The sequence below is a fragment of the Nerophis ophidion genome, linkage group LG07 (genome assembly GCF_033978795.1).
Source record: "Nerophis ophidion isolate RoL-2023_Sa linkage group LG07, RoL_Noph_v1.0, whole genome shotgun sequence".
In the NCBI taxonomy this organism is placed as follows: Eukaryota; Metazoa; Chordata; class Actinopteri; order Syngnathiformes; family Syngnathidae; genus Nerophis; species Nerophis ophidion.
In genome coordinates, this window is record NC_084617.1 from 27,786,390 (window position 1) to 27,804,597 (window position 18,208).

Consider the following 18,208-nt stretch of genomic DNA (forward strand, 5'->3'; position numbering starts at 1 on the left):
ACAAATACTGGCGCTAACAGACTAAATAAACCAAGGGCGCTAGCATAAAAGCTAGGAATAGAAAACATAAAAACTAAGACTGGCACAAAGGCACACAAAAAAGGAAAAACAATTCATCAGCGTGAGAGCTGGAATAAAACAAAGGTTTAGCGTGAAAAGCTAGCGAGAATATACTTACATGAAGTCAGTCAATACTGTTGCTAGAAGGCAAATTTATGGACCCAGACTGAACAAAGAAAAGAGGAAAGCTTATATAGGGAGAAATCAAGGAGAACCAGGTGTGTGTAGAAAACGAGGAGCAGGTGAAATCAATGTGTAACCATGGTAACGGACTAAACAGGAAGTAAGTGGGTCAGAAGAGAATGAAACTAAGATGGAAAAATAAACATGTGAAGATCTGAGTCACGGATCGCAACAGTATTCCCCCCCCAAAAAAGACAGATTCCAGATGTCTCAAAGAAAACAAAAACAAATAAGAAAAACTTGAACCCCCTCCCCAAAAACAGAGTCCACAAACGAAGGGAGGGTGGAGGGAGGCCACGGTGGAGGGTCGCCAAGTCGTGTGTCCCCGAATCCACCGAGGACAAGTCATGTGGCGGCGGCGGATGGAACGCCGCTGCTGAAAAAGTCTTGGCGGGCGACCTCGAAAAACACACATCAGTGGCTGCCTTGCAGGATGACGCTTAAGCACCATTGTCATAGCAGGCTTGGATGTAGCAGATGAGGGTGCGGGTGCTGCAGCCGAAGAAGGCGGCGCTGTGGAGGCAGGCGTAGTCGTCGCCGTCGTCGTGGAGGCAGGCGTAGTCGTCGCCGTCGTGGAGGCAGGTGTAGTCGTCGCCGTCGTGGAGGCCGGCGTAGTTGTCGCCGTCGTGGAGGCCAGCGTAGTCATCGCCGTCATGGAGCCCGGCGTAGTTGTCGCCATCGTGGAGGCCGCAGGAGCCAGCGGCGGCGTGGAAGCCGCAGTAGTCGTCGGCGGTGTGAAAACCGCTGTCGTCATGGCCGTGGAAGAAGGCGTAGTAGTTGGCGTGGAAGCCATAGTCATAGGCGGCGTGGAAGCCGCAGTCGTCGACGCAGGTGTTGGAGTGGGTTCCAACTTAGGAGCTGGTGTGGGCTCCAGCTTTGGAGCTGGTGCTGTTGTGGGCTCCAGCTCTGGAGCTGGTGCTGGAGTGGGCTTCTGCTCTGGAGCTGGTGCTGGAGTGGGCTCCAGCTCTGGAGCTGGTGCTGAAGTGGTCTCCAGCTTTGGAGCTAATGCTGGAGTGGGTTTCAGCTTTAGGGCTGGTGCTGGAGTGGGTTCCAGCTTTGGCGCAGGTGCTGGAGAGGGTTCCAGCTTAAGGGCCAGTGCTGAAGTGGGCTCCAGCCTAGGAGCAGGTGCTGGTGCGAGGACCAGGCAAGAGTCTATTGCTGGTGTGAGAATCAGACAAGGATTCGGTGCTGGTGTGTGAACCAGGCGAGAGACAGAAGCTGGTGTGGGAACCAGGTTGGAGATGGATGCTGGTAATATTTGTGGCTTAGCAGGTTGCAAGTGTGCTACCTCCATAGTACAGCTACCAACCTGAGCCCCCCCTTCAAACAGCGGATACCAGACGCATTCCTTAATGTGTGAAGAGGTCTTTAAGGGTGGGCGGCGGGAGGTTAGGAGGAGGGCAGACTCCTCCCCACTAGAATCACCAGAAGAACCCTCAGAAAAAGGAGAAAAACCCAAAGATTTGGGCTGGGCTTGAGGACTTAGTGAATCAATATTGTCCAGAAAATTAAAGTCAATATCTTTGGAAAAAGAATGGGAATTATAGTCCCCAAAAATATTTTCAGTGACGTCACCGGAAGGCGTTACCGACATGACGTCACCGCTGCCGTCAGGCTTGTGAGGAGAATCCTGGGAGTGTTGAAGCTTGCTGTGTTCGCTGAAAAAATGTCGTGGAGTGGAAGCGTCACTGCTGCGGGCAGCGCGAGCAGATTCGGAAGGCACATCACCGTAATGGCGCATCTCCGCCTCCCGTGCACGAAGCTTTCTCCACCCACCTATATCAAAGGCGTTCTTTTTCCAGCTAGACGCGAAGGAATCTTTTGCTGGGTCCATACTGTAATGACTGATTGGCATAGTAATGCCGGGTTTGTCCCTCCGTGGATGCGTCGACAAGAACACAGCAATAGTAAGTTTAAATGATTTATTAAACTTAACAAAAGCAGGCTACGAACACAAATACTGGCGCTAACAGACTAAATAAACCAAGGGCGCTAGCATAAAAGCTAGGAATAGAAAACATAAAAACTAAGACTGGCACAAAGGCACACAAAAAAGGAAAAACAATTCATCAGCGTGAGAGCTGGAATAAAACAAAGGTTTAGCGTGAAAAGCTAGCGAGAATATACTTACATGAAGTCAGTCAATACTGTTGCTAGAAGGCAAATTTATGGACCCAGACTGAACAAAGAAAAGAGGAAAGCTTATATAGGGAGAAATCAAGGAGAACCAGGTGTGTGTAGAAAACGAGGAGCAGGTGAAATCAATGTGTAACCATGGTAACGGACTAAACAGGAAGTAAGTGGGTCAGAAGAGAATGAAACTAAGATGGAAAAATAAACATGTGAAGATCTGAGTCACGGATCGCAACACCAGTGTTTCTTTGTTTGTTGTGAGGCTTTAACACAGATCAGTCAAGCGAACATGTTTCTCTACGTCAACCAGCAAGTTTTTGGATGGGAAAATTGTGATATTAAATCAGCTCTTATCGGAGACTTGAGTGGATTACGCGACCTCATCCTGGAGCTCAAAAAGGCAGCTGTGATCTTGGCTCCTCGGCTTCTCTCAGAGAGACTGGCGTTCACCACAGCCATCCGACTTTCAGGTATGACTTTATAATCTCACGAAAATACTATTAACACAATAAGCAGATAAGGGATTTTCCAGAATTATCCTAGTAAATGTGTCTAATTACATCTGAAACTCTCCCATTGCCGCCGCCTGGAGCCGTCGCCTTTTCTTTTCTTTCTTTTTTTTTTTTTAGTGCTTCACTCTAACTTTCCTCTTCCACAAATCTTTCATCCTCGCTCAAATTAATGGGGAACTCTTCGCTTTCTCGGTCCGAATTGCTCTTATTGCTGGTGGCTCACATTATAAACGATGTGAGGATGTGAGGAGCCCTTACAATGGTGACGTCACGCGCACATCGTCTGCTACTTCCGGTATAGGCAAGGCTTTTTTATTAGCGACCAAAAGTTGCCACCTTTATCGTCGATGTTCTCTACTAAATCCTTTCAGCAAAAATATGGCAATATCGCGAAATGATCAAGTATGACACATAAAATGGACCTGCTATCCCCGTTTAAATAAGAAAATCTCATTTCAGTAGGCCTTTAACTTGCACTTACAGATGGAGCGACAAACTGTATTTAGTGACAGTGGTTTTCTGAAGTGTTCCTGAGCCCATGTGGTGATATCTTTTATAGATTGTTGGTTTTTGATACAATGCCGTCTGAGGGGTCGAAGGTCACGGTCATTCAATGTTGGTTTCCAGCCATGCCGCTTACGTGGAGTGATTTCTCCAGATTATCTGAACCTTTTGATGATATTATGGACCGTAGATGTTGAAATCCCTACATTTCTTACAATTGCACTTTGAGAAACGTTCTTAAACTGTTTGACTATTTGCTCACACAGTTGTGGACAAAGGAGTGTACCTCGCCCCATCCTTTCTTGTGAAAGACTGAGCATTTTTTGGGAAACTGTTTTTATACCCAATCATGGCACCCACCTGTTCCCAATTAGCCTGCACACCTGTGGGATGTTCCAAAAAAGTGTTTGATGAGCATTCCTCAACTTTGTCAGTATTTATTGCCACCTTCCCCAACTTCTTTGTCACGTGTTTCTGTTACCAAATTCTAAAGTTAATGATTATTTGCACAAAAAACAAATGTTTATCAGTTTGAACATCAAATATATTGTCTTTGTAGTATATTCAACTGAATATGGGTTGAAAATGATTTGCAAATCATTGTATTCCGTTTATATTTACATCCAACACAAATTCCCAACTCATATGGAAACGGGGTTTGTATATATAGATATCCATCCATCCATTTTCTACCGCTTATTCCCTTTAGAGGTCGCTGGCGCCTATCTCAGCTACAATCGGGCGGAAGGCGGGGTACACCCTGTACAAGTCGCCCCCTCATTACAGGGCCAACACAGATAGACAACATTCACACTCACATTCATCCATCCATCCATTTTCTACCGCTTATTCCCTTTCGGGGTCGCGGGGGGCGCTGGCGCCTATCTCAGCTACAATCGGGCGGAAGGCAGGGTACACCCTGGACAAGTCGCCACCTCATCGCAGGGCCAACACAGATAGACAGACAACATTCACACTCACATTCACACACTAGGGCCAATTTAGTGTTGCCAATCAACCTATCCCCAGGTGCATGTCTTTGGAAGTGGGAGGAAGCCGGAGTAAGTAAAAATAAAAAAAAAGAAAGAAATCAATCATAAAATTCCCAGATGTTTTTTTTTTTATTTGAATAAAAACAATGCATTATATTGAACATACATATTTCCTGGTCTACTGTGTTCGAAATTCAGCACGCTCGATGACAAAACAATGAATTTTACAGCCAGTATTGATTTATTTTAGACATATTGATGCAAGGAGTCGACTGCATGCTCCCTAAGGATTTGCCTCCAGCAGGCATCGGGCGACACGCCCACGATGCATCGGGAGCTCGACCTCCTTTCCACGCGTGGTTTGCGACACACCTCCTCCATTATGGATCACGTCTCGTCACAAAGACACCAGTGCGTCTCATTGTTCTCCAAGCGACACTGCACGGCAGCGAAAAGTACAAATATTCATCAAAAAAAAGTACCACAACATCTCATTAAGTACACAAAGTGTGGATGCAAAATAAACCAAATATCGGGCAGTAAATTATAATTCACTTATAAAAAAACAAAAAACATATTAGTGTCAGCAATATATCCGACTTTACATGAGTCGTCCGGCAGGGGGAGCCCTCCGTCCTCTCGTATGCGAACGTGTGCTCATTTGCATATCTAACACCCCAAAGATGCGTTCAAAGACACTTGGTTATTAGCCGTCCCTTAAAATATGTGTTATGGTTGGTGTGTGTCCTGACCCATCCATCCATCCATTTTCCATCCAACCCATCCATTTACTACCGCTTGTCCCTTTCAGAGTCGCAGGGAGCGCTGGAGCTTTTTCAAGAATGCAAATGGTAAATAAATAATGTATAAAACTGCATATTTCTGTTAAAAATAAAACCGTAGTTTTTGCAATGAAAAACCGGAAGCTTCGTCACCAGAATTTTACAGAAAAAAAAAGTTAATTTACCGTAATTTGGTGTAAAAAAAACAACACCCTAAACAAGTTTTAATTTTACAGACACACTATAAATAAAACGTCTGAAGATTTTTTTCTGTGAATTATCAGCAGTTTAATCCCCAGAATTTACAGTAAAAATAAAATGTGTTCCGTTTTTTTTCCAGTTACAGCAATGCTTTGTATTTTACGGTAAAAAACTGGCGGTTCAGTTGCCAGAAGTGTACCTTAAAAAAATACAGCGCTGCCCCCCGTGTCAATTAGCTTGTTTTTATTTTTGCAATTTTATTTTGACATTGAGCAGTTTAATAAAAGTCATGCAATTTTACGGTAAAATATCAGCAGCGTGGTTGCCAGAAATAAACTGTCAAAATAACAGCGGCACTGTAGTTACATTTACAGTAATGCACTGTAAAAAAATAATAATAATAATAATAAAAAAAACACTTAATTTTACAGTAAAATTCTGGCAACTGAGCTGCCGTTTTTTTTTTTCAGGGAAATCATCAGTTTTTGTATTTTTTTTTTACAGTGACCCCTGTAAAAAAAAAAAAAAAAAAAAAAAAAAAGGCAGTAGATTTTACGTTAAAAAACTGGCAGCACAGTCGTCAAAATTCAAAAATTTGTTAAAAACAACCGTAGATTTCACACACACACACACACACACACACACACACACACACACACACACACACACACACACACACACACACACACACACACACACACACACACAGTCAGCTCCGTAACCAGAAGTTTACCGTAAACAAAACGGTGACACTGATTTTCAATTCACATTAATTTGGTGTTAAAAAAAAAAAGGGAAAAAAAAGACACTTTACATTTTACAGAAAAATTCTGGCAATTGAGCAAAACATTAAAGTGGTACCATTTTCCTACTTAGAGTAATGCACTGTAAAAACAACAACTGTACATTTGACATGAAATTCTGGCAACCGACCTGCCGTTTTATTTTTGTTTGTTACAGTGAGCACTGTAAAAAAAAAAAAAAAAGGCAGTAGATTTTACGATTAAAAAAACTGGCATATCAGTCACAAGAACTTAACAGTAAAAATAACAGTAGTAACAAGTTTCAATTTCGGTAATTTAATGTAAAAAAACAAACAAACAAAACAACAACATTGTAAATATGTGGTAAAATTCCGGCGACAGAGCTGCCTTTTTTTTCTTGCATAAAAAAGTCAATACATTTTATGATGAAATATTAATTGCGTAATCCTACGAAATGGATTGTCAAAATAAAAGTATTATTTTTTTTCCATTTACAGTAATGGACTGTAAAAAACCAAACAAAAAACAACTGTAGATTTTACAGAACAAAACGTTCAGCCTTGTTTACTGTAAACGTAACAGTGGTACTAATTTTCAATGGACAGTAATTTAGTGTACAAAAACCAAACATACTCTACCTTTTGCAGTAAAATTCTGGCAATTGAGCTGCTTTTTTCAAGTAAAATATACAGGTATTTTGTTTTTTTACAGTGAGAACTGTAAAAAAACAAAAAAATCACCTGTCGGTTTTATGGGAGGGGGAAAAAACCTGACAGTTCAGTCGCCAAAATTTTACTGTAAAAATAAAAATAGTGCTGTTTTCATATTTACAGTAATGCACTGTAAAAACAACAACTGCACATTTGACATTAAATTTAACTAAGCTACTGTTTTTTTTGTTTTTTTTACAATGATAACTGTAAAAAAACACGAGTGATTTTATGGTTAAAAAAACAACAATTATCAGCTCTGTTGCCAGAATTTTAGTGCTGTTTTTCCATTTACAGTAATACCAACAACTGAAGGTTTCTCCATAAAAAAATTGAATTTTTCACTCTCCATTCCTGAAAAGGTGAAAAAATCAACAACAAAAAAAGAAGAAACTTATTTGAAAAATAAAAGTCCAATTATATAAAAGATATATGGGGTCAGGTCTACTTACTGTAAAGGAACTTTGTGATCATGAAATATTGTTTGAAGTGAAAAACATAATATGTGCAACGTGAATAATAATGGTTAGCATTTCAGTTTTGGCACAATTATGTTTGTTATTTTATGTTTGTGTGTGTGTGTGTGTATTGTGTGTGTGTGTGTGTGTGTGTGTGTGTGTGTGTGTGTGTGTGTGTGTGTGTGTGTGTGTGTGTGTGTGTTCCTGTCTTCCTGCCCTTCTTGAGACATCAAGAAGGAAAAGTAGCTTCCATATGAGGAGGTGTGAACAAGTGATGACATAAATCATGGTCCCAATACAGAAAAGCATTGCATCTAATAGAGAATGTCTCATTTGCACCCCTGGTGGTGAAATCTATCAAAATGAGGGTGGTCCCAAAAAGGAGAGATTTTTCAAATTGACTGTGTCGCTTTTAAAAGTGCTCCCCCTCTGGTCAACATATGAAAAAACAAGTGCGTGTGAGAAATTCAAATGCGCCCCCTTTGGCCAAAATTACAAAATAAAATAAAATAAATATGTATATAGAGACATACTGTTATAACTTGAAGTAAATAATGAAGATTAAACACCAATTACAAAAACAAAACTAAAAAAAATTACTAAAAGCAGTCTACTTCTTTTTATGTAAAATTATTACTTTTTAATGCAAAATGGTGACATTTGTCATATAAAATTCAGACTTTTATCACAATATTGCAATTTTTTTTGTTGATCTTGTAAAAGTGACATTTTTTTTTAAATAAAATCATGGCTTTTGTCATAATTTTGCCAAGTAAAAATTCAGATTATTATGATAATAATGCCCATATCTTAAACATTTCTTATAAAATTGTGACTTTTGTCGAGTCAATTTGTAACCCTTTTCATAAAAGTGCCACAAGTGTCAGCTTTTCTTGTAAAACTGCGACTTTAATTGAGTACATTTCCAAAATGTATCATAATATTGCAAAAATGTTCAGTTTTTCTTGTTAAATTTTGACTTGCGTTGAGAAAAATGACGACTTTTATTGTAATACTGCCCACATTTTAAGCTTTTCTTGTGAAAGTGGGACTTTTTTTGGAGGTCTCAAGCAGGTAAGAAATACAAGAATGTGTGTGTGTGTGTGTGTGTGTGTGTGTGTGTGTGTGTTGTGTGTGTGTGCAATTGTTTAGCATGACCTGACATTCACATTAATGCACCATATTGTAAATGTTACAGTAAAAAAATAGCAGCTTAGTCGACAAAATATTACCGTAAAAATAACATCATACAGTTTCTCCATTTACAGTAATGCACTGTAAAAAAGAAGAAGTAAATTTTACGCTAATAAACTGTTGGCCAAGTCGCCAAAATTTTACTGTAAAATAAGAGCAGTACTGTTTTTCCATTTAAAGTAACGCACTGTACTGTAGATTTTAGAATTTAAAAAATAGCAGCTTATTCGTCAAAATTTTACAATAAAAACATCTGTTCATTTTACGGTTAAAAAAAAAAAAAGAAAACGTCAGGATTTTACTGTGAAAATACAAATGGTACTATTTTAAATTTTACAGTAATTCTGTTTAAAAAAAAAAACACAGTAAATTTACGGTAAAATTCTGGCAAACTGAGCCTTCAGTTTTTCACGGTATATGGACATATTTTTAACGTAGTACATTTACATGAGGATCCAGTAGCAATGACCAAGATCTCCGGAGTGTCTGACCTGGTACCAGCCAGAATCATGTCCACAATCCACGGCTTAGACCCTGGTTCAGAAAGGGGATGCCGGATGGGCGGGGCTTAAAAAAGTAGGAGAAGTTGCTTTGTGTAGAAAAATAGAGGATTTGTGCGAGGCTGATGGAAAGTCTTTGGCACGTCTAAAAACCACAAAGTATCCAGAGTGAGTAAAAAAGACCAAACCTGAAAGCTGATTAACATAATCCATCATCCAGAGATGAGTCTTGCCAGACCGGGGTGGATCTGAGCCTGGACCGGCCCGTACTGCACCGTCTCGCCGTCCACCGCGATCACGCCTTCCCGGGAGACGGGCTCCAGCCGCAGTGCCCGCACCTTCTGGTAGACCAGGTGGGGGCAGCCGCAGGCCAGGTGGGCGCCCTTCTCCATGGCCAGGAAGAGGCGCAGGAGGGCCGGCCGGGAGATCCCGGCGGTCACGTAGAACAGGTGGATGACTCCGTCGTCCGCCAGGGCGTCGGGGACCGCCCAAAGGTCCTCGGCCAGGTGAGACTGGTATATGGCCAGCACCAAGACAAAGTCCTCCTCCTCGACCACGGTCCAGCTGTCTGGGAGAGGCTGGTCCAGTCCTGGGAGTAAAGAATCTGCCGGTGCTCTGGATTTGCCGTCGCTTTCAGGTCTCTTGGCGGAGGACTTGCTGACGCAGTTTTGGTTGGCTCTGTTGGGGGAGTAGTCGGGGTCCGGCCGGCAGGAGATGGAGGAGCACGGCAAGAAAGGCTTAGGTCTGGAGGGAAGGTCTGGTTTCTCCGCCACGGGCAAGTACGCCAACCTGCCCCGGTAGACGCGCAGTGTGGCCAGGCGCACCAGGGTGCCCATCAGAAAGCGGACGGCGCCCACGTGCCGGTACTTCTCACTCTCGATGTCCACGTCGGCCACAAAGCCCCAGGCCAGCGACAGGAAGGAGAAGAGGCGTTGCTTGGAGGCCAGCTGGACTGACACCAAGTCCAAGGAGCCCACCTGACCTTTGCACAGCAGGAAGCCGCAACTCAGGAGCAGCTCCTCGTTCCACGCAGGAGGTGACCTGAGGGACAGGAACTTAGTCAGGAACTGGAACTATAAAGGGAACCTCCTTTGGCTACTGTGTCATTTCTGCTTTTTGGATGTGTGCATATACACACACGTGTGTGTGTATATATATATATATATATATATATATATATATACACACACGTGTGTGTGTATATATATATATATATATATATATATATATATATATATATATATATATATATATATATATATATATATATATATATATATATATATATATATATATATATATATATATATATATATATATATATATATATACATATACATATATATATATATATATATATATATATATATACATACATACAAACCTTGTTTCCATATGAGTTGGGAAGTTGTGTTAGATGTAAGTATAAACAGAATACAATGATTTGCAAATCACTTTCAACTCATATTCAGTTGAATATGCTACAATGACAACATATTTGATGTTCAAACTGATAAACTTTTTTTTTTTGCAAATAATCATTAACTTTAGAATTTTATGCCAGCAACACGTGACAAAGAAGTTGGGAAAGGTGGCAAAATATACTGATAAAGTTGAAGAATGCTCATCCAACACTTATTTGGAACATCACACAGGTGTGCAGGCTAATTGGGAACAGGTGGGTGCCATGATTGGGTATAAAAGCAGCTTCCATGAAATGCAAAGTAATTCCCAAACAAGGATGGGGCGAGGATCACCAATTTGTAAGCAAATTGTTGAACAGTTTTAGAACATTTCTCAACAAGTTATTGAAAGGAATTTAGGGATTTTACCATCTACGAACCGTAAAATCATCAAAAGGTTCAGAAAATCTGGAGAAATCACTGCACGTAAGCGATGATATTACTGACCTTTGATACTTCAGGTGGTACTGCATCAAAAACCGACATCAGTGTGTATCAATCAATCAATCAATGTTTATTTATATAGCCCCAAATCACAAATGTCTCAAAGGACTGCACAAATCATTACGACTACAACATCCTCGGAAGAACCCACAAAAGGGCAAGGAAAACTCACACCCAGTGGGCAGGGAGAACTCACATCCAGTGGGACGGACGCCAGTGACAAAGCTGACTATGAGAAACCTTGGAGAGGACCTCAGATGTGGGCAACCCCCCCCCCTCTAGGGGACCGAAAGCAATGGATGTCGAACGGGTCTATCATGATACTGTGAAAGTTCAATCCATAGTGGCTCCAACACAGCCGCGAGAGTTCAGTTCAAGCGGATCCAAGACAGCAGCGAGAGTCCCGTCCACAGGAAACCATCTCAAGCGGAGGCGGATCAGCAGCGTAGAGATGTCCCCAACCGATACACAGGCGAGCGGTCCATCCTGGGTCCCGAAGAGCGGTCCATCCTGGGTCTCGACTCTGGACAGCCAGTACTTCATCCATGGTCATCGGACCGGACCCCCTCCACAAGGGAGGGGGGGGACATAGGAGAAAGAAAAGAAGCGGCAGATCAACTGGTCTAAAAAGGAGGTCTATTTAAAAGCTAGAGTATACAGATGAGTTTTAAGGTGAGACTTAAATGCTTCTACTGAGGTAGCATCTCGAACTGTTACCGGGAGGGCATTCCAGAGTACTGGAGCCCGAACGGAAAACGCTCTATAGCCCGCAGACTTTTTTTGGGCTGTAGGAATCACTAATAAGCCGGAGTCTTTTGAACGCAAATTTCTTGCCGGGACATATGGTACAATACAATCGGCAAGATAGGCTGGAGCTAGACCGTGTAGTATTTTATACGTAATTGGTAAAACCTTGAAGTCACATCTTAAGTGCACAGGAAGCCAGTGCAGGTGAGCCAGTACAGGCGTAATATGATCAAACTTTCTTGTTCTTGTCAAAAGTCTAGCAGCCGCATTTTGTACCAACTGTAATCTTTTAATGCTAGACATGGGGAGACCCGAAAATAATATGTTACAGTAATCGAGACGAGACGTAAAGGATATCACCACATAGGCTCAGGAACAGTTCATAAAACCACTGTCAGTAACTACAGTTGGTCGCTACATCTGTAAGTGCAAGTTAAAACTCTACCATGCAAAGCGAAAGCCATTTATCAACAATTCCAGGAACGCCGCCGGCTTTGCTGGGCCCGAGCTCATCTAAGATGGACTGATGCAAAGTGGAAAGGTGTTCTGTAGTCGGACGAGTCCACATTTCAAATTATATTTGGAAACTGTGGACGTGGTGTCCTCCGGAACAAAGAGGAAAATAAACATCCGGATTTTTATAGGCGCATTGTTCAAAAGCCAGCATCTGTGATGGTATGGGGGTGTATTAGTGCCCAAGACATGGGTAACTTACACATCTGTGAAGGCACCATTAATGCTGAAAGGTCCATACAGGTTTTGGAGCAACATATGTTGTCATCCAAGCAACGTTATCATGGACGCCCCTGCTTATTTCAGCAAAACAATGCCAAGCCTCGTGTTACATCAACGTGACTTCATAGTAAAAGAGTGCGGGTACTAGACTGGCCCGCCTGCAGTCCAGACCTGTCTCCCATCGAAAATGTTTGGCGCATTATGAAGCGTAAAATACGACAACAAGACCCCGGACTGTTGAACAACTTAAGCTGTACATCAAACAAGAATGGTAAAGAATTCCACTTTCAAAGCATCAACCATTAGTTTCCTCAGTTCCCAAAAGTTTATTGAGTGTTGTTAAAAGAAAATGTGATGTAACACAGTGGTGAACATGCCCTTTCCCAACTACTTTGGCACGTGTTGCAGCCATGAAATTCTAATTCAATTATTATTTGCAAAAAAAAAAAAAAGTTTATGAGTTTGAACATCAAATATCTTGTCTTTGTAGTGCATTCAATTGAATATGGGTTGAAAAGGATTTGCAAATCAATGTATTCCATTTATATTTACATCTAACACAATTTCCCAACTCATATGGAAACGGGGTTTGTATATATATGTATATACACACACACACACACACACACACACACACACACACACACACACACATACATACATACATACAAAAAAATCGAGCTGTCAACACTGAATATTGCAGTGTTGCATTTCTTTTCACAGTTTATGAACTTACATTCATACTTTTTTTAAGTATTATTCAATAAATATATTTATAAAGGATTTTGAATTGTTGCTATTTTTAGAATATTTAAAAAAAATCTCATGTACCCCTTGGCATACCTTCAAGTACCCCCAGGGGTACGTGTACCCCCATTTGAGAACCTCTGCCCCAGGGTATGCACGATGCAAGTATTATCAAGGTGCCCATAGTGACTGTAACAATAATCGAAGAATTTAGGAATTTCCCTGCTCAGTACTGTTGGAAAGGCCTTTGCCCGTGTAGTCCTTAACAGACTACAGACACTCGCAGATCGAGTCTACCCTGAGGCACAATGTGGTTTTAGAGCGGGAAGATCAACAATTGACATGGTTTTCCCACTGAGACAGCTTCAAGAGAAGTGTGGTGGGCAAAGACGTCCACTCTACATTGCCTTCTTCGACCTGACTAAGGCATTGGACTTGGTCAGCGGGAATGGGTTCTTCAGTTCCACCCTAAAGTCTCAAGCCTGGTGACGTCCTTCCATGAAAATATCCAGTACGACGCCGCGTCCTCAGACCCGCACTTCGTCAGATGTGGCGTAAAACGAGGATGTGTACTCACTCCGACACTCTTTGGTGTCGTCATGTGCCTTCAGCCAGTCAGATGAAGGCTTAGATCTTCACACAAGAATGGTGGAAACCTTTTACATCTCCGAGCAAAAACAAAGGAAAGTACTTATCAGAGAAATGCTTTGAGAAGACGAGACTGCACTGACTGCGCATGCGGAGGAAGCACTTCGACAACTGGTCAACAAGGTCCCCCACAATCAGCCTCAAGAAGTTCATGGGTCAAGATGTCTGCAGCCCTCCGACTATCAACCTAGGTATTCATAGCCTGGAGGCAGTGGAGAACTTCACCTATCTAGGCTCCAACATCTGAAGCAGACCATGCTGACCTGAACACATGGATAGGCAAAACTGCCACCAGCTCTGGGATAACATCAAGTTAGCCACCAATACCAAGATGAAGGTACACAAAGCTTGCGTGCAAAGTACCCTGCTTTATGGCAACGAAACATGGACTCCTGCTTGACCCATGAATGTTTAGCTAGCACAAAAAAAACGCACGTGCTGGCTTGGCCAAGTCACTCGGCCGAATCCCAAAAGACCTACTGTACGGTGAACTCGCAATTGTCTCCAAGTCTACATGAAGACCTGTTCTTCGCGAGGAAGATGTGTGTAAATGTGATCTAAAGGCAGGAAATATCGACCTGGGCAACTGGGAAGCTGCAGACCGCAGCAAATGGAGGCTGGCTATTAATTCTAGCATCCAAACAAGCGAGAGAAGGAGAGACTACCGGCTTGAAGAAAGGAGAAAACAAAGACACCTGAGAGGAGTAAAACCAGAAACAGGACCTGGCACAGACTACATCGGCAGCAATTAAAACAAAAACCTTTCAAATCAATTAGCTATATAGTAATTTGTATTTTGTGATGAAAATGAACAAATTTAACTTAGCTAAATAATTTTGATCCATCGCACAGACTCTATTGCCTTTTAGACGGAAAGTGGCCAACTATACATTATATATATATATATATATATATATATATATATATATATATATATATATATATATATATATATATATATATGTACGTGTGGGAAAAATCACAAGACTACTTAATCTCTACAGAACTGTTTCATGAGGGGTTCTCTCAATCATCAGTATTTTTGGTTCGTTTAATAGTTAAGACAAATTTACATTATTGCAATCAGTTGATAAAACATTGTCCTTTACAATTAATCGCGATTTTAAGAATCGATATTGATTCGCAGCCGTAATATATATATATATATATATATATATATATATATACATATACACATACAGTATATAAATACTCCTCAGGTTTCTCTATGTCTTCATTTTCACACTTTGCACTATTTTCTTACACTTTATGAAGCATTTCTTACATATTCCTTATTTTTGCACCTTCATTTTAAGAGCTTATTGTTAAGTGTTTAATGTGATTTTACTACTTTGTTGACATTGTTTTCTACGCTTGTGTTGACATTTTCTTTCTGCCTTGACAGTTAAGTGGATTATAACGAAAGGAAAGATTTTTTTCCCGGTCCTTATTTTCCATAGCTACAAAAAAAACATCAATAATGATCAATATCGAGCGATATAAAACACTTATATCGTGATACATTAAGATATGCCAGTGTTTAAATAATGATACATAAATAGCACGCCCACCATGTTTGGGCAGTGAGGGCTGCAGGCATTTATATTATACTGAACGTTTCTGAGTTCCTAAACGTAGGACATGATTGCTTTGAGGTTATCAGCAGCCTCTGCTTCTTGAGTGATGATGTGTCAGCTGGCAGCAGAATCACACAGGAGCGAGTTAAATCACTTTTTTTTTTTAAAGCTCCGCAAGCTTTTTTCTTAACTGTCTTCCAAATGACCCGGGCATGGACTGGTGTCAAACTGGAGGCCAGGAGACCAGATCTGGGCCAACAGATGGTTTCATATGGGCCGCGAAAGCCTGGAAGTATTGTGCATCAATAAAGTACTTTCTTACTAAACATATTTGTTCTGTTAATTTGGACAGAGAAAATGCAAGTACTGCATAGAATAGCGTGTCTTTTAAAACTGAGACATATTTGAACATGCAACAGCATCCAAAGTGCGGCCAGCAGGGTAAAAAAAGAGCAACTTTAAATATGTAGGGGAAAACAGCTAAAAATGTCTAAACTTCTTCTACCAATGGTCTCACACTGAAAAGCCAAAGTATAAAAATGCAATGTTTTTCTCTTGCTTTTTTAAATTTATTTTTACTGTCGTTGTATTTACCTGTGTAATAATGAATAATACTTTGTCACCTACAACAGTGGTCCCCAACCTCCTTGATGATTTGTCCCGCGGCCCGGGACAAATCATCTTTTTTTTTTTTCATGAAAAAGGGGAGGTTTTTATCATGAAAAAGGGAGTTTTTTGGGGGGTTGTGCACTAATTGTAAGTATATCTTGTGTTTTTTATGTTGATTTAAGAAAAAAATCAAAATCAAAAATTATAAAAAATTCTTCTGCGGCCTGGTACCATTCGAGCCTGGTGGTTGAGGACCACTGACCTACAACACAAAGCTCACAATAAGTTTTGTCTTTAAACATCTGTTTTTAACTCTTTTTATTTTTACAAAAAAATAAATAAATCAAGATAGTTCCCGCATACTTTGACTTATTAGTTTGTTGCCCTTGTTGGAAAAAGCTGCAACACCTTTGTATTATCAACATTTACCATGAATTATATTTTCCTACGCTTTGAACCCTGCGGTTCATAAAACGGTGCTGCTAATTTATGGAGTGTTGTTCGCTGACAACCATAATGCAAATAGCTCCAGGGGACCCTTTATGGTCGCCGGGAGCTATCTGCACTAAATGTTAAAAAAAACAAAATCCATATACTTTATTATGGTTTAAAAATTTAAAATATCGAAATGGCTCCTGCATGCTTTAATTTCTCTGTGTGCGGCCCTCAGTGGGAAAGGTTTGGACACCCATGTGGTATGTAAATAAACATTTACAAAATATTTTTGTGTAAATAACTCATTTTACAACGTATACTGTATATCTGCTGCTTATATATGGAAACATATGTTTTCTTCTAAAATATATACCAGTTGCCCTTTATGGTGAGAAAATACAGAAACATACGGTGTTTGAAACATTTTGTGTGGAATTGCGATAATAGATGAATATTCATATATATCCATGATATAGCCACATATATATATATATATATATATATATATATATATATATATATATATATATATATATATATATATATATATCCACAAGCGGGCTTCTGTGGGCAGCCACAAGGGGAAAGTGTCTTTCAATGACTGCGATAAAGGAGGGACTCACTGAGAGTAGTGATGGACAGAGGCAGCCAGGGCGTTGCCGGAGCCACCCGGCAGAATCCCCAGAGGGGTCTGGATGGCCTCTTGCCAGTCATCGCGCTCCATCAGACCGTTAACCACCTGATGAAACAAGCATGAATAAATAACATCCGCGGCGTATAAATCTGCCGTTATGTCCGAGTCGGAGAACCTCAAAGAGCAGCCCGTCTCCCGACATTATAACCAGGGCGTCCCACTGTGACAGGTCGGCCTTCTTCACCAGCTCTCGTGCGTGGTTCTGGTGCTCTGAGGACACAAAAACACGGGTTTATAGGACAAATGAGGGCGAGGGCAAAGACAGGCAGGCAGGCTTCCATCATGGCTACGGGAGATTAAGTATTGACTTGTGAGGCCAGACATGTGACATCAGGCTGCCCTTTAGCGGGCTCCAAGGCAGCTTAACTGCTCTGCAAACATCTGTGACCGACACATGTGTGCGCCCAAGTACTGGATGTAGCGCATGCTTCTTGGCTTTACACAAAAATAACAGTATTTCTTACCAAGTGAGCAACGATTCTGGGAAAAAAAAGCAGGTATCAATGTATTTTTTTTTTTATTAATTGTGCAGCTTATTATTACAGAGTATGTGAAAGTTTCACTCCTACCTTAATGTTTTGCAATCAATCAGAAATATCAAGCTGCGAAAATGCGCCAAACATCAATAAGTGGAGAGAGAGCGTTTTGCATTTTCCCATCATCCTTTGTAAATAGGTGTAATTTTTTATGCTTATTAGACGTTCTTTTATATAATCCACAAAGTTCGGTGAGCAGGTTGTGTTATGTGTGTTTTTTTTAATTTTTGCACCATGACTAGGTAAAGTTGTTTGGATTGGGTCATATAGGTAAATGCTGTGCACTTATTCCAATCAATGCAGAATTAATAGCCACTGATTTGAGTTGCTGCATTGGCCACCAAATGGCGACGAGGCGGCAACTATCAGATTGCTGGTATATTACGTGAAAACACCACGCCTGCCAAATTAATCTTAGTCTTAGCTATGGGGCGGCATAGCTCGGTTGGTAGAGTGGCCGTGCCAGCAATTTGAGGGCTGCAGATTCGATTCCCGCTTGTGCCATCCTAGTCACTGCTGTTGTGTCCTTGGGCAAGACACTTTACCCACCTGCTCCCAGTGCCACCCACACTGGTTTAAA

The 18,208-nt window shown here is 41.0% G+C and overlaps 1 protein-coding gene across 2 annotated transcripts in view; it reads right to left on the reverse strand.

Annotated features, from left to right (window-relative positions):
• Nucleotides 1-4,540: 4,540 nt before the first annotated feature.
• The window catches only part of LOC133556178 (sphingosine kinase 1), a 62,763-nt gene continuing 49,095 nt past the window's right edge, over nt 4,541-18,208 (reverse strand). Inside the window, exons 3-6 of one of the 2 annotated variants that reach the window (XM_061905850.1) lie at nt 17,208-17,302; nt 17,022-17,137; nt 9,182-10,034; nt 4,541-4,822 (exon numbers count right to left, since the gene is read on the reverse strand). In XM_061905850.1, the coding sequence (XP_061761834.1) occupies nt 9,206-10,034; nt 17,022-17,137; nt 17,208-17,302 (1,040 nt within the window). In that variant the 3' untranslated portion in view covers nt 4,541-4,822; nt 9,182-9,205. Of the gene's footprint in view, nt 4,823-6,853; nt 10,035-17,021; nt 17,138-17,207; nt 17,303-18,208 lie in introns of those variants that run through there. The other variant, XM_061905851.1, reaches the window with a different exon arrangement.